The sequence below is a fragment of the Camponotus floridanus genome, unplaced genomic scaffold (genome assembly GCF_003227725.1).
Source record: "Camponotus floridanus strain SB8 unplaced genomic scaffold, Cflo_v7.5 scaffold1, whole genome shotgun sequence".
Taxonomy (NCBI): Eukaryota; Metazoa; Arthropoda; class Insecta; order Hymenoptera; family Formicidae; genus Camponotus; species Camponotus floridanus.
In genome coordinates, this window is record NW_020229214.1 from 9,744,038 (window position 1) to 9,761,344 (window position 17,307).

General features: G+C 31.4%; 4 protein-coding genes across 4 annotated transcripts; 2 read left to right on the forward strand and 2 right to left on the reverse strand.

The window, feature by feature from the left end:
• The first annotated feature begins 92 nt into the window (after positions 1-92).
• Positions 93-11,720, forward strand: LOC105249650 (GPI mannosyltransferase 2). Its single transcript, XM_011255274.3, has 3 exons — positions 93-181; positions 289-404; positions 9,605-11,720. Exon 3 carries the CDS (start codon positions 9,826-9,828, stop codon positions 11,320-11,322), a length of 1,497 nt encoding a protein of 498 aa, XP_011253576.1. The 5' UTR covers positions 93-181; positions 289-404; positions 9,605-9,825; the 3' UTR covers positions 11,323-11,720.
• Positions 499-9,624, reverse strand: LOC105249651 (dual oxidase 2). Its single transcript, XM_011255275.3, has 26 exons — positions 9,438-9,624; positions 8,953-9,303; positions 8,511-8,692; positions 8,196-8,439; positions 6,789-7,016; positions 6,589-6,672; positions 6,212-6,297; positions 5,860-6,141; positions 5,575-5,750; positions 5,366-5,487; positions 5,083-5,280; positions 4,877-4,984; positions 4,664-4,803; positions 4,290-4,550; positions 4,057-4,197; positions 3,791-3,966; positions 3,191-3,711; positions 2,880-3,110; positions 2,643-2,736; positions 2,324-2,534; positions 2,084-2,204; positions 1,749-1,978; positions 1,484-1,642; positions 1,247-1,402; positions 1,034-1,162; positions 499-896 (listed from the first exon to the last, which is right to left on the reverse strand). Exons 1-26 carry the CDS (start codon positions 9,562-9,564, stop codon positions 768-770), a joined length of 4,887 nt encoding a protein of 1,628 aa, XP_011253577.2. The 5' UTR covers positions 9,565-9,624; the 3' UTR covers positions 499-767.
• On the forward strand, positions 7,033-8,438 carry LOC105249649 (pyruvate dehydrogenase E1 component subunit beta, mitochondrial-like). The gene has a single exon (XM_011255273.3). It carries the CDS (start codon positions 7,065-7,067, stop codon positions 8,145-8,147), a length of 1,083 nt encoding a protein of 360 aa, XP_011253575.1. The 5' UTR covers positions 7,033-7,064; the 3' UTR covers positions 8,148-8,438.
• Positions 11,721-11,855: 135 nt separating the features above from the next.
• LOC105254386 (probable ATP-dependent RNA helicase DHX34) lies at positions 11,856-16,778 on the reverse strand. The gene is made up of 15 exons (XM_025408702.1): positions 16,079-16,778; positions 15,809-15,975; positions 15,529-15,735; positions 15,250-15,382; positions 14,936-15,084; positions 14,610-14,842; positions 14,343-14,529; positions 14,074-14,268; positions 13,790-13,999; positions 13,307-13,675; positions 13,047-13,222; positions 12,853-12,963; positions 12,618-12,739; positions 12,249-12,507; positions 11,856-12,180 (listed from the first exon to the last, which is right to left on the reverse strand). The coding sequence occupies exons 1-15, from the start codon at positions 16,776-16,778 to the stop codon at positions 11,898-11,900; spliced, it is 3,501 nt and encodes a 1,166-aa protein (XP_025264487.1). The 3' UTR covers positions 11,856-11,897.
• Positions 16,779-17,307: the final 529 nt, after the last annotated feature.

Below are 17,307 nucleotides of genomic sequence, written 5' to 3' on the forward strand. Positions count from 1 at the left end.
AATTTATCTTCGAGACTTTATGAACATGACTTAATAATTATTCACTGACAAGTTTCACGACTATGTAGTTTATTATCTATGTTTTAAAAATGTAGGAGTACCTTCATTTTTCTTTGCGTGTTTAGTCGGGTAGTAATTTCAACTCATTAATTATATTTTTTATTAAACAGAGAGTGAATCGGTAAGTGTTTAGTTTAGAGTACTTTACTTAGATTTTAAAAAAATATTTATTCGATGTCTCTTTCCTTAAAAATAAAAGTTTTGTAACATTTTTTTTATTAATTTTAGTATAGAAGAATGGCGGGAACTTTCGACCAGTATTAAATTGAGAAGTCGCGATATTAGAATTCACATCTGTGAAGAAACTGTAAAGTATTCCTGTCCGCATAAACATATATATTTGAGTGAGTATATATGAAATTATTTAATAACTTGCGATTATTAACATATCAATAATATAACTAATTTTATTAATATTTACTAAATGACACAATAGTATTAATATCTAAGTAATATTAACTATAAAATTTTAATCAACGAGTTATTTATGATATATAATTCCAATATTAATGCAAGTATATGACAAAGTATTTTTTTTTTTTATTTCTATTTCTTAGTTTATCCTTCTATGTATAATGTTTACTTACAAGAACATGACTTATCAAAGAGATATATGAATAAAAATGACGAATTAAAATTGTGATTATTATGAAACAATTGAACCTATCACAGAAAATTTTATACCAAAAATATTCAGGAAGAAACTTTTAAAAACTTTTGTAATGGTGTTGAAATAACGTATCGTTAATTTCTGTTAGATTAATTGCTTTACAAGCTGCATCTACTGCTTGTGTCATAGCTGGTGTACCACAACTAAAAACACCAATCTTGTTTGTCTGAAATAGAAATTTTTTTTAAAGTGTACAATGTAAAGAATTTAAAACATAATATAATATAATAACTGATTACTGATTACAAAAATTAGGCAATTAATATTAAATGTGATTATTTACATTGATCAGTAAATACTTACAGTAGTATGCAATTTTTGTATAGACAAGAAAAATTGAGAGAATTTCGGGCGTCCAAAATGTGTCACTGCTTTCAGTCCAGTAAATAAGGATTTGTTTGAAATCTTTTGAAAATGACGTTCGCAAATATACTGAAAATCATATTTAGTTGAAGATTTTTTGAAATCCAATTTTTTCAAATTAATATGATAACATTTAGATATTACTAATCTTACTAAAAGTATCGTACGCAGATCAAATGTTTGATAAAACTGAGTAACAAAAATATGAATTGATACTGTATTATTAATATCTGCTTTTTCAAGCTCTCTCAATATATCAACCATCCATTCAAATTGTTTTTGTGTTCTTGTCACCCAAACAAAATATACCTGCAAATTAAAATATTTTTACATATATTTTTTTTCCTACTATCATTTAAAGTTTAGTAGACTTAAATTTCATATTATTACCTTTTTGCAACCAAAATTTAAATTATAGTTTGACTTAAAAACAATATCTTTGAGTATTGATGCAAAAGGTGTAACACCTATACCACCACCAACCATGATTGCCACTTCATATTTATCCCAATCTTGATGGCTTTCTCCATATGGACCATCAATATGAATCTATGAATAAATAGATATATAATGAAAAAATTATATTATTAGTAAACATTTTGTGAATATATATAAATATGGAATTTCAGAGAAATATAATGATGTAAAAAATTACCATTGGTAAATTTTCATTAGTCATTGTATACAATTCTAGTTTTTCTCTAATATTCGTGGTCCATGGTCCAACTGCTCGTACATGTATACTTAAATTCGTTTCATGTGGCGCAGACGATAAAGTAAATGGATGATATTCATTTGTTTGCAATACTGGACATGCTATTCTAATCCACTGGCCAGATTTGTATTGAAAATTTAAAGGTTTTAAAAATGTTATACATGTTACACCTATAACATATACATATGTGTGTGTGTATATATATATATATGCATAAAGAGATTTGAATAAAAATAAGAATGAGGATATATCGCGATATTTCCAAAAAGAAATACCTGATGGTAAAATTTCTGCCTTAAGTATTGGTATCTCTATCGTTATTCTAGTCACAGTTATAACTTTATCAAGAATAAATAGAATGGCTGGTCCCAAGAAGAAATAATGAAAATATGGTTCCTATTGTAATAAATTACAAATAAAGTTTTGCAATTATGTAATATATGATTTTAGATAGTATATTTTTTTATACATATATAAAAATAATTATAAAAATTATATATGATAATATTAATTACCTGTACTAATCTTCCACTGCCATGTAAAATCATCAGAATATAGAAAATTGGATACAAGGAGTGTATAAAAGAGAACCAATTGTAAAATGACTTGCGTACCATTGGTAAAGAGCACACAAATATTAATCCAGTTATAATGGTTAAAAATATTCCTGTTATACCTGTCATTGTACCCCAACACCAATAATGAAATTTTGGCAATTCATGTGATCTAAATATCAATACAATTATATCAATATAATGATGAATAAATACACATTTAAATATTTAAAAATTGAATAAGATTCTATGCAAATCTAGGAAAGAGATGTAGACTTACGCATGGAAATAGTTTCGAAACAAACATGTCAGATCGTCAGCAGTTTGTGTAGATATATGATAAAAATTAAAGCCGTGTCCGATTATATGTAACACTAAAAATATTAAGACATAACGTGAGTAAACATAAACATATCTGTTAAAAAATTCTTTCTCTTTCTTGGAGTAAGCTATAATTACGTTGTTGACAAATTTTACACATTATTTAAACTAAGATTAAACAATTTTATATCCTCACCAGTAAAGAATAACGCCCAATAAGCAATATATTTGTGCATTTCCATTGCTGAATCGAAAGGAATGTAAAATTGCAAAATCGTAGTTCTCAAAACAGTAATAGTATTATGGCACATTGTGATTAGTAACGTGGAATAAGTAAACATCATAGCCGATGCCGCACCTCTCGTTATAGTAAGACCATAGCCTAATATTCGTCTCAAACCAGAATGTTCTCGTTGTATAGAATAATCTATGTATAAAAGGGCATTATTGATTATTACAAAAATTAAAGTTAGATTTCTTGTAAGACGATGTTTGAAAAGGACATACAATATACTCGCTCTGCGAAAATACCAAGCAGAAATAGAGTGTACAAACATGCCCAGAATATTTGCAATCGTTTATTAGCGAGATATTTCATTATAGGATACCAATAATTATCCGAGTGTTTTTTCACCTCTTCAACAATTTTCTCATTCTTGTCAATAATTTCGCTGTTACTTATTTCCTCTTTCGCATTTTTTTTACTCTCTATTTTGCCCTCGATTCTGTATCGTAATTCATTTGGATCAGCATATAGACTTTCTACCGTCTTTTGTACTTCGCCAATAAATGTTGATCTAACAGTTTGCACGCCTGCATGAAGCTTTCTGCTACTCTTTCCATCTGCAGGCACATTGAATTCTATTTCTACATAATTGAATTTATCATTAAAATCGCGGAGTATCTGTTGAAAATCTTGTAAATTTATAGTTTCTTTGTTTGCCAAATCTGCGTGATACATCATGGATTGCACCAAAGTTTCCAACTCATCATCTGTTATATCAGCATTGCCAGTCTCCATGAATGATCTGCAAGTATTTAATATAATGCATGTAAGAAACGCACAGGATAGTATGTGCCATGCAATTGAATAATTTAAAATTATACCTTAACATAGCCGAGAACTCTTCTTTTTTAAGTCTTCCTGTACCATTAATATCATACATATCAAACATTAACTTCATTTTCTCTTCTGAAGAGCCTTTTAGAAATATTACCAACATGTCAACAAATTCTCGAAATGATATAAAACCGTTCTTATCTTTATCCACTAGATTAAATATCTGTAAATGTATAAGTATGTATAATCTTTCAACAAATATATTTGTGCTGCATATTTGCATATTACTTATCAGATTTAATGTAAATATTACCTTCTTCACGAATTCAGCGTCCGGCTTCATACTCAGAGCTTCCGCGAATTCTATGATGGTTAGCTCGGTATAAATTACTTCTCTTGCAACTGTCGAATCTATCTGTAAAATTTCTTCTTCCGTGTGTGCAATATGGAATGCCTGAAAGCACACACATGCGGGATGGATAAATCTAAGTTATATTATTCAAAATTATTTGAATATTTTACAAGACAAGAAATAAAGAAAGATACCTGTGCAAATACGACGCGGAAAAACATTTCCAATTTCTTCTGACGATGCTTTTTAGTTATTGCTTGCTTGAGTAATGCTGCATGTGTGGTATTAGTCATCATTTGCATTGAAACATTTCTGGATTTTGCAATATCTGATATAAATCTTTCGAATGCTTTTATAAATGTGCTTCTTAAAAAATCGGAATCAAACTTTAATACTAAATCATAACTATGATGTACACGGATTAAAATATAGTGACTATCAGATGCGCAATAAATCTGTAGAAGAAAAATTTGAAACATTTTATTAAATACTTATTAATTATTTATGCGCTATTGCTTAAGCTATATTGTAGTAAACGATAATTGATACATGTTAGAAAAATATATACCACAACATTGCTATTGTTTGGAAAGTCGATACCGCGTATCAAATGTCCCAATTGATTTTTCACTTCCAGTTGCTTTTTTCTGATATTTGGCATTAATATTACATATCTAAGTGCAGCTTTTGGTTCTTGCCATTCACTAGCTATTTATAAAGAAAATTTCTGTTATACATGTATGCAATATAAAGAGATGCATATATCTGAAAAAACTCTTACCAGTATGTATAATATCTATATTATCACTATGATCTACTTTCTTAATACTTTCTCTCATTGATTTCTTTTCCTTAAGTTGTATCTTAAACACTATTAATGTAATGATACCTGTGTGTCGAAATTAACATAAAAAAATTAACATAATGGCCATGTTGTCAGACAATGTTTGAATAATAGTCATTAGAAATGAAATTAAAAGTTATTACCGCAGAAAAATATTGATACACCTAAAAATGTAAGAATGAAGGATACGTTGCTGTTGGAGAAAAAGTCGTAAGTTCCAGGTTCTGTGCAATTTTCGATTGTATATTCGTTTATCTGCTCAGCATGAAAACAAGAACCGGATGTACAATTGCCTTTTTTAACAATTTTATTATTAATACAACTGGGATGTATATCATCCACTGAAAGGCAATATAAATATATTTAATGATATTTTTTAACTACTATTAAATAAATTTACATTTCCACATATAGCTTCTCCTTTACCTGTTTTAGGGACTCTAAAGGGATTTCTTGGAATATCGTTCCACTCCATTTTAGTGATACACATTAACATATCATAAAATGATAATTGTTCTAATCTTCGAATTTCCTCGTAAGTAAAAAGTCTAGAAACAAAGTCGTATCTAGAGTTTATCGAATCAATTGTACAAAAGATATATAATGAAATATAGTATAGCGATATAATTGCGTACTTATTGTCGAAATTCTTGTACCAAAATCTATCACCGTCGCGTATTCGTTGAAATTGATCACCGATAATATTTTGAAATAGCTCCCCGGGTCCATCGTTAGTTTCTAGTATACCACCTACCCAGATATCCACGTTCTTGAACGAATTATTGTATAGTCTGAGAAATTCATCTCGAATCTTAAATCAAATATTTTAAATAATAAATAAAATATCTAAAATAAAATATATTTTGCAACATTGTGGATAAATATAAGAATTAAAAGTTTTATACCGCTTGATAACATACCGCTTGATTTACGCGATTAAAATGAGATACATTTTTAATTTCCGGTAAACCGTACGCACGACGAGCGCTGTTATAATCGGGTACTCCGTGATCGCGTCCCCTCTGAATATTAAGTGCCATTAAGTCTCTTCTTGAGAATTCCAATGGTCCGAATAAACTGCCCCGCAAATCTTCAACGATCTTGTGATCCTCCTCTTCGCATAATTGAATAGCCATCCCCATTAATAATTTCTCCACGTCAATGACATCCTTTATTCTCGTTAAATTTGCATAGAGAGAATTCTAAATAATCGTTTACATACTTTATTGCATTGTCGAAATTTTAAATACACATATATAGTTGTCAAGATACCTGTGACATCCAATAATTATTGCATGTTCTAACTGGATATGATTCCAAAGAACAATTATTCCTTCCATAGTTGCGCAAGTATACACCTAACATTGTAATTATCATTATATTAACGTTATGTAACTGTACAATTCTATTATGACAACATTATACATACATTTATGATCTTTCATCAAATCAACAAGTATAAATCGACTTTTCTTTTATCACCTTATAATTAAATAAAAGGCAGACTGTGCTATGAAAATTAATATTGTTTATTTAACTAGTTTCACTTGTCATTAATATAGACGTCCTTATGACGTATTTATATAGACGTATTTTGAAAATGATTTAATCTATCTAATATTAATAAAAAAATCGAATGCCTTATTTACCTGGTGGAACCAAGGTGTGTCCAAAACGAAAAGCAGCCGATTGAAAAAATTGTTCTATTTGCGGATCGATATTGGGATTGTAACCTTTAAACAACGAATAAATCATCAATTAGGATTATATGCAAATTGCAAGTAAACATCGAATATGTATCGTGTTTATCAAACGCTATCACATATTGACTAGTATTATTTTTATTTACCACTATAATCAGGAAGTCTTTTTCCCAGCCACGAAGGCAACCATTCATCGACGATAATGTGTTGCTGGGTTGCTATCACCCATTTACGAGCCTCATTATAAATCTTGTCGCTTGACCAATTTGGATTGTGACGTTTAATATGAGACGCTACGAAGTTATGCCATCTGAACCATATTATACCAAAAGTCAGCAGGAACGGATTTTCATTCCCTCGCGGATTTCCCAATTCTAAAATATACGTATTAATAATCAGATATACGAAATATTTATTCCAAGATGAATTTTCTCAATTCGTTGAGAAATAAATTGATGCTGCGAACGACGCATCTTTGCGTCATTAATGAAACGTCTCGCAGATCTGTCACAAAGATGACAGTACGAGACGCGTTGAACATGGCTCTCGACGAGGAGTTGGCTCGGGACGAGAAGGTATTCATCATCGGAGAGGAAGTCGCCGAGTTCGACGGCGCTTATAAGATTACACGCGGTCTTTGGAAGAAGTACGGCGACAAACGGATGATCGATACACCGATCACAGAGGCTGGATTCTGTGGAATAGCGATCGGCGCGGCGCTCTTAGGCTTGAGGCCGATATGTGAGTTCATGACCTTCAATTTCGCCATGCAAGCCATGGACCGTATCGTCAACGGTGCCGCAAAGAATCTCTACATGTCTGCTGGGAGATACCCCGTGCCAGTTCTGTTTCGCGGCCCAAACGGAAACGCTAAAGGTTTGGGCGCGCAACATTCTCAATGCTTTGCCGCGTGGTTCATGAGCACGCCCGGCTTGAAGGTTGTGTCGCCGTGTACCTGCGAGGATTACAGGGGTTGCCTCAAGGCAGCTGTGCGTGATCCCGATCCTGTTATTATGCTAGAGAGCGAGTTACTTTACAACCTCGAGTTTCCCATATCCGACCAAGCTATGGACAAAGACTACCAGATACCTTTTGGCAAGGCCAAGGTGGAAAAACCTGGCAAACATATCACTCTGGTAACCCACGGCCAGGCGTACATATATACGCTTCAAGCGGCCGAGATATTAGCCGGACAAGGAATCGAGGCAGAAGTTATCAATCTACGCTCGCTCAGACCTTTGGACTGGGACACTGTGTTTAAATCGATCGGCAAGACGCATCGATTGATGACTATTGAATTAGGCTGGCCAAGATGCGGAGTAGGATCCGAGATCGTTGCAACGGTAATGGAGAACCCGGTGTTTTTTCAGCTCGACGCACCCGCAGTGCGGTGCGCCGGTGTCGACGTTCCGATGCCTTATTCCGAAAAAATTGAATACGAGTGCACCCCAAAGGATCATCATATAGCCGATGCTGCTAAACGCGTCTGCGGCACAAAATTCTAATACTCGTTTATTCTAATAATGTGTTTGTGCGAATAAAGTTTTACTCACTGAAATATCTGGTGACGCTCTCGCTATAATGCTGCGAAACATATTGATGATGATGAATAGGAGGCGGTGGATTGGCCATCGGTAATCGGACCGTATTGTAATCAGGATATAAACCAAAGTACGATGATGCGAGTTGACCATCCGGCTGCAATATTCCACTGCTATTTGTCCTTAAAACGTCGGACCATGCTTTAGATGTACCGTAAATTAATCCACCGTCTAAGAATGGCGTAATCTCGTTTAGCTGCAATGTATTGATAATAAAAATTGTGTGTTGCATTAAAACGAGAATAAAATTGCATTATCAAACGTTACCTGTTGACGAGGATTATTTGGCGAATGACCGGTTCGATGATCGTACCGCGTGCGTAAAACCGGCATTTCCGTGTGTCCCGGCTTAATTCTGTATCGATGGTTTTCAGGAATCTTTATATTGATATATTCGGGTGGGCACGCTGGCCTTTGAGCATCTAAAATTTCCTCCACTACTTGCTGACCTAAAAATGTATTTTTTTTTTCATTATATCGTATATTAAATGTCACCATAAATATCTCTTATGTTTTTTTTACTACAAATATATAATATATTTGATAAATATTTAATCTATATATTTGGTTCAATTATTTGTAAAATCATTTTTTTGCAAATCACATTTTATATAAATAAGATATGCTTACAACGTATAAATTTGCAAATGTGCAAATATTTGATATAATTTTAAAATTTTATACGATATAAATACATATTTTTGCGTACCGAAAAATACAAGCAAAGCATTTCTTCCCGTTCTTGATTTTGATCCAATTTTTCCGCTCAACAGTTTCTCACTTATCTCTAATGGTTCTGGTCTATCAGAACCTGAAGGCTTGTATACTCCATCTTCATAAGCGGCTGGCAGTCTTCTTAGCAATGGAGTGTCAACTGCACCTAGCTCTGGTTTACCAACATTATTATACCATCCATCGTAACTAGGATATTCGGTTCCACTACGATACTGGGAGCATTTATTTGCTAGATTACCCTCTCCCCAACATCCAGTAAATAACCAATCTGTTAAGTCTTTACCAAATGTTTTATCAACTGATTTTTTATCCGGCTTTTTGAAATCTGGCAAGTATAAAAACATTTTAATATTTTACCATACACAATTTAATGCAAATAATATAAATTTAAAAAAATCACATAAGCCATTATAAAATTATTCCTACAATTTATAATGCAAAATATATATAAAAACATACGTTTGTTCGGATCTGGCGGTTTTATTGTAGTACTTCTTGTTGTATTGTGCGCAGCAATTAATGCAAAATTAATTGCGATAATGAATGATAAATAAAATATAAAATACATGTTGCGTTTTCTATACATAATAGTCTGCAATTTTCACGTAAAAATTATCTGTTTTCAGCGCACTGTCCACTCCCTAACAGATCTGTGGCAACTTTACATTCGGAAGATATCGTGCAAGTGACGCGATTCGACCACTTCCTGTCTGCATGATAAAATATATACAGGAAACGAAAAATGTGAATCACCGAATATTTTATTTTATCATGAGTGAGATGATTACAAGTCTATCTCATAATATGACTGATCTATATTTTTACGTGAAATTAAGATAGACAACATATGCGAAATTGCATAATGTATTCGCCAAGAAGGAAAGTTCTTTGGTTCGCAATCGTCAGTAGAGGTGCAATATTAATATTGCAAACAATTTTCAATGCATTAATTCGCGATCATCATGCAGATGCGTTTAAAAGACCTTTGAATTTCGCAGAAAAGGTAGGCTCCCAGTGGGATCAAATAATTTACTTTTTATTCAACGGTCTTACACGTTGGGACGGAGAATATTTTTTACATATTGCGAAATATGGGTATACATATGAAAATACTATTGCTTTTTATCCATTGTATCCAGCTCTGATTCGTATCATTGCCATTGCTTTGACGAATATATTCCCTGTGTTAAACAGCCAAAATTCCATGATCGTTGCTGCGACATTTATCAATTTCCTATGTTTCGTAAAATCAGCCCTCATCCTTTACGATCTCTCCGTATACGTATTTCAAGATACTGTAACGGCTTACAAAGCAGCGATACTTTACTGTATAAATCCAGCCAGCATATTTTTCTCGGCCGTATATTCAGAATCCATATTTGCATATTTAACATTTTACACCATGCTCAGCAGTATGAAATATACGTCTACCATTTATTTTCCTTTGGCATTGTCGATTTTAACGAGGTCAAATGGTATCGTCAATATAGGCTTCCCTATATATTTCGGACTTAAGGATTGGTGTAATTCTGTATCGAAAGAAATTCAGAAACATAAACAAAAACGCAATATATCATATATTTTTAAACTAATAACATTAAAAAATTGCTTTACTATTTTGAGCACAATAATTATATCGCTATCTCCGTTTTTTCTTTTACAAATATACAATTATATTAAATTTTGTACTTCTACATTTGATAAATCGTTACTGCCAGTTCACGTTTTACAGTATGCTACAGAAAATAATCTAGTATTACCAGGCATGACAGGTTCCATATGGTGTAATGCTACTATACCTCTAGCATATTCATATGTGCAAAAGACATATTGGAATGTTGGATTCTTAAGATATTATCAATTTAAACAAATACCAAATTTTATTTTAGCTTGCCCGATATTGTTTATTATGTTGCAATGTATAAAAGAATTTGCTTGCGAATATAAGGATGAATTGTATTTGTTAGGACTTTTTGATAATAAAAGAAAAAACGGAAATGCTACCAAAGTAAAGAAATACCCATTAAATATGTTTGTTTTTGTAGTACACGGATTATTTCTAACCATGATTTGTCTATTCTTTACACATATCCAAGTCAGCACACGTTTATTAGCTTCTGCGAGTCCTTTGATATATTGGTACTGTGCTTTGAGCATGTCTCATAAGTATATCAATCATATTGATTTACGATATGAAAATGAAGAAAACATTGGCTCGAAATGGAAAGTATTTTTCTTATCGCAAAAACAATATACATTACAAGATAAACTTGTACTATTCTATTTTATAGGATACGCAATTATAGGATGTTTATTGTTTTCAAATTTCTTGCCATGGACTTAATGTCACGTTTTATATATGTATACTTAATATATTGTAATAAAATATATTTTTTTATTTTTTTGTTATTGTAAATACTATATATTTATTAAAATTTATGTATATAGATATTTATTATTTATGTGTACAGAAAAATCGCCCGCAGTACTTCGGGAAGTGATTCGGAACTCAAAAAGAAGGGAAAAAAGCTATATAAACATAGGTCCGACAATAAGTTTTTTCCAAGTTATAACCACTTTTATGTTTAAAAAATCGTAATTTATAGCTTTTTTCCTCCTTTTTGTGTCCCGAATCACTTCCTGAAGTATTGCGGGCGATTTTCCGAATACCTTGTATAAAGAATAAAATTCTTTGTAGACAAAAACTTTGCAAATTCTAATATTCAAATATATTAATTTTACTTTTACAGAAATATTTAATTTTATGTATAAAATATATGTATATAATACATACCTAGATTTTCTATGAATATCTGTCAAAGAAATATTAATATATTTATATAAAGATCACTTATATATTTCTGTAAATTACTCTCTTTTAATAAATATATTTATATACAATCCAGTGCTATAGATATCTTAGTTCGTTTTAATATGTAATTTCTTATGCTTCAAAATCTCAATAGGTGTGAGATATAATATTTGTGAACAATCAGAACATTCATATGCTTGACTATTAGGTTTACGCATGATATTTTCACTTTCTTTTTCAATATTGGCTGCATTTGCGATTATACAACAGTTTTGATGCTGAAGTTTTTCTATATTTGATAGGATTGCTTGAAAATCACAATTTTGACAATGCCATTCAGTTTCGCGCATTTCTGTAATTAGGTGTTCACTCCAATCAGTTTCCTTTAAGCTGCAATTTAAATAATAAAAAATGAATAAATTGCTATATTAATTAATTCAATAATCTTTTATACTCACCAATTATATGTAATATTGTCTGTTATATGAACTCCACCTTTAGTTATATTTGCTACACTCTTAAAATCAGCTTGAAAAGGATTAGGCTCTATGCATGTATCATTATTGCCATTGCCAACATATATCATTTTTAAGTCGGCCGGTAACAATCGTTTTATCGTATACGGTACTGTAGTGTGCATATATTCTATCAGTTCTTGAGTAAGATTTTGCTCAATTTTACTAAAATCTTTCATTTCATTGTTTGCATCATCAGATCCTGAAAATAAGACACTTATATTATATTAAATAAGACACAATAAATATTGGATAAAGAAAAGGAAAGGAAAAGAAAATATAATTTAATCATGTTAAAAGAAATACTTATACCTTGTAATTGCTGATTTAATAAGAAATCCCATTTATTTCTCAATTTGGTCGCTCTCATTAATAAAGTCTGACCACTGTCAGGAACAGGAAATTCTAACATGAGCCATGAATCGCATGCTATTCTGCAACATGTAAAATCCGTCTTAGATTAGAGTTAATTAATTACTTTCTTTTATTAGGACATAAAAGTACACGAATTTATATAAAATTATAACATATAAAAGTATATACTTACAAGGAGAATATATTATTTGTATCTATTTCACGTGCAAATAGCAATAATGTTTGTGCGGCAGGCATTCTCAAAGTATTTACCAAATATGGTTTTGTAGTTTCCAAGAGGGATCTGCCAAAGCGTTTATTATAATGTATTAAATTTATCCATATTTGACAAATTATGTTATAAAATAGACATAAATAAAAATTTACAGATATGCCAATATCTGATGTTTAGAGCTAACAGGACTTTTACTTTTAAATCCTGGTATCGATATTATATCCGCTTCTTCAATTTGCAAAAGTTGCTGATGATTTCCAAAAAAGCTCATTGGATGCAATGCAACATAGGGTTTTGCTTTTGTATGAAATAATTGCTCACTCATAGACTGAATAATAAATTGGAAAACATTTTTACATATCATCATATAGACATAAATATATAAGTTATAAATAATGTATAATTTTTATACCTTGCAATAATTATACTCATCAGCACAAGCAAACTGTGGATATAAACCACTGCATAATATCAACTTCAACATTGTTAGATCTTTATAACTACACGCGGTAGACGCTGTCAAAAGATTCTGTACTTGACTCGAATCATTTTTCATTCGAAATTCTATATCTTTTATGTCGAGCTCTCCATTTTCATCATCATTATCTTCCAATTGTATATCAAACGTTTCTACTTTTAATTGTTTACGTTTTCTAGATTCACTTTGCTTGTAAGTTCTTTTGAGGGACTTTAAAAGTTTTAGTTCTCCATGTCTTATCGCACGTTCTGCACTTGTCATGGAAGAGTTTGGTTCTGGAAGACTTTTGAGTAATTTGCAGTCCTGTACAATGTATTCCATATAAACAAAATATATAATATTAGGATATATTAGTGATATTTTAGTGATTAGTGATATTTTTTAAAAGTATATCTGTGAAAAAAATACATGACTAACTTGAAGTAATTCTTTAAATTGAGTTCTTAATTTTATCATTTCGTAGAATCGTTGTTCCTCTAAACCTCTTCTTCGACACCACTTTCTACTACTGTTACTGCCACCTCTATATTCTTGAGAATTTTCTTGCTTCACTTCTAGCCATTCTTTAAATGCATTCAGTAAAGTAATTGGATCACCATGGTCAGATTCTAATCTTTTTCTAGATGTCTTTAATATTATCAATATTGTTTCATTGCGAAATAAAAAAATGTAGCATAGTTTTATATATTAACATTAATTACCTCACATTCTGCATCTCTGTATGCTCTATTTGTGAATGGTGTTTGTATACTTAGAGCAGCAGCCAATGATAATACAGGTTCTACTTGGTGGAAAATGGACCCCATTATTAACATTTTTCCTATTGTAATATCAACGGGTAGCCGAGCCAAGGTTTTACCAATACACGTGATTTTTTCATTATCTGTGAGTGCACTCTAGTGAAAGTATCATTAACTTAACATTTAGCACTTTGCAAGAAAAATAAGAATGCAAAATTTAAGATACTAACATGATCTTTTAAGGATAATATAGCGTTTTCTAGACTGTTGGCTGGTGGTGGCTCTATGAATGGAAACTTTCGCGCATCAGGAAGTCCCATTGCTATCATTTGTAACAACGAAGAATCTAAGGGTACACGTTGTAATTCTGGCGTTGAATATTTTTCCAATATCTTATAGTCTTCCTCTGAATAAATTCTATAAAAAAATAACAATATCGTTTATTCTCAATCTCGTAAATAATGATAATATTATTACAAGAATTACAGATTATTTACCTGTAACAAACTCCGGGTCCAGTCCTGCCTGATCTTCCCTTTCTCTGTTCTGCACTAGCTTTACTTATCCAGAATTCTTTCAGTCTTTGCATTTTACATGATGGGTCATAACTCATTTCCTTCACTTTTCCACTATCGGCGACAAATCTGATTCCATCAATAGTAATGGAAGTTTCTGCAATATTAGTTGCAACAATGCACTTTCTAACACCTTCAGGTGCATAGTCAAATACCTAGGGAAAGTGAAAATATTCTTTCATATCTTTTATGATCAAACAAATGAAACAAAAATAAATTACAAAGATAGATCATATGAGAGAATATACCTTGTCTTGTTCAATGATGGAAAGAGTACTATGAAGTGGTAGAACTATCCAATTATTCTTCTTTGTACTATATTCCTTGGCAGCATCTACGACTGCAGTAATTTCACTTATTCCACTCAAGAATATTAATAAATCACCCTTTTCATTGGCTGAAATGTTTCTATCATTGTAATTATGACAATGTAATTGTAATTTTAAAATTAAAATATCAGTAAATAATTTTAATTTTTAATCAATTTCTATTATAATTGATGTGATTATTTCCACAGAATCAGAGTCTGTTATTGTAATTCAAATGTAGATTTTTCTCTCACCTGGATATTTTTGATCAATTATTTGCATTATTTGTACATATGGACTTGGATTAAAACGATCATTTTTATATCTGATATCTTCTACAGTTACAGGACGGTAAAACAATTGAATAGGATATAATCTTCCAGGAACCTAAATATATGTATGACAAATCTCAGTTTTACATATATATATATATATATATATATATATATATATATATATATTCGACCAATGTTTAAAAGTATTTAAAAACAATTAAACTGTTTAACTATCTTATAAGTGGCAAATATTCTTACTTCTATTATTTTAACATCTTCTTTTGCAAAATAATTATTAAAGAGCTCTATATTAATAGTGGCAGACATTAATACCAATTTTAAATCAGGTTTTTGATAAATAATGCATTTCATAATGCCCAATAAAAAATCTCCATGTAAATGACGCTCATGCACTTCATCCAAAACTATCACATCATACGAAGATAGTGCTAATTCACCTGACATCTGTAAAATAATTTAAATACGTAGAATCTTTTCATCAAGACTATCTTTAATAATTTACAAATGAAATATTTACTTGTCGTAACAATAAACCTTCAGTTATAAACGTAATATTTGTTTCTTGGTTTTTTTGTTTTTCGAAACGTATCTGATATCCAACTCTGCTAAGGTTCTCGCTCAGTGTTTCAAAAGCGACACGTTTTGCCAATGAGATACACGCTATTCTTCGAGGTTGTGTACATGCTGTATTGCAAATTATGAAACAAAAATAATTGTATAGATCATATCATATTAAATATACAATCACTTCAATATAAGACATATTTAAATATTGACAATATTATACCTATTTTTCGAAAACCAGCTTCATACAAGTATCGAGGTACTTGAGTAGATTTCCCACAACCTGTGTCTCCTGCTATAATGATCACTTTTTCTTTTTTTACCGTCTCGATAATTTCATCTTTATATCGTGCGACTGGTAAATTAGCTTGCGTGTCCCTGAGTTTTCTTAATTTGCTCAATTTTTCCTTTTGCTTAAAATCCAAGTATAAGACTATTACGTCTCTGAACTTTAGCAGTCGAGACTTTGTCAGCTGTTTCACTTCGGGGACTCGCGCAAATAATTCTCCATATGACAAATTAAGCTTAAAATTTAGACAATGAGACTTGTGATATTTTTCTGGCACTCCGATGGAATTTAAAGAGGAATCAGCTGCAGATTCCTCGCTATCACCCAATTGCTTCTTGACAGACTCGTATTTCTCGACGAATTTCCAAAAATCCACAACGTCGTGAATGAGATTTGAATTTGCTGTAAAAATCTTATTCAATTCGTGTTTGTAGTTACTAAAGTAGAAATCTTGGTCGCTCTCTTCACGACGACTCGTCGAGGACGAGGATTTACGCGTTTCTCGATCGGTTCTTGACAAGCTGCGCTCATCGATCTTGCAATCGTCGCGATGTCTCTTCCTGTCATACTTGTCACTTTCACGCGTACGTTCCCGGCTGGACGAACGTCTTCTCGTACCGCTTCTCGACGACATTCTTAATTCGTATATCGCGCCATAAACTCACTTTAGTCGCGATATCGCAATGACAATAATACTTTGTTCCTTTATGAATGTGACATATTTATACGCAAGCTTACGCTCAATTTTATACCCAATCTTTTAATCACATGAGATATTTATCTAAGTGTTTACATTGCAATATTCTTTATCAATGATATAACCTCATTTGCTGTACATTCGTAAAAATTGGTTATGGACCTACCATTGACTATCGCAATACACTAGATAGATTATCACTGTTGGATTGAACGAGTAGAGTATGACTGACCAATCAGAATAGAGAAATAAATCTTGTCCTGATTGGTCCATCAAACGCTCCAATCAACGCCCCTGGCGAGAAGATCTTTGAACGCAATTCGCCAGAATCATGAGAGATTTTCCCTTCTATATAATTGCATATTTTCTGTTCTCTCGACCTGAAATGACATGTAATACGATATATATATATATATATATATATATATATATATATATATATATATATATATGTATATATATATAT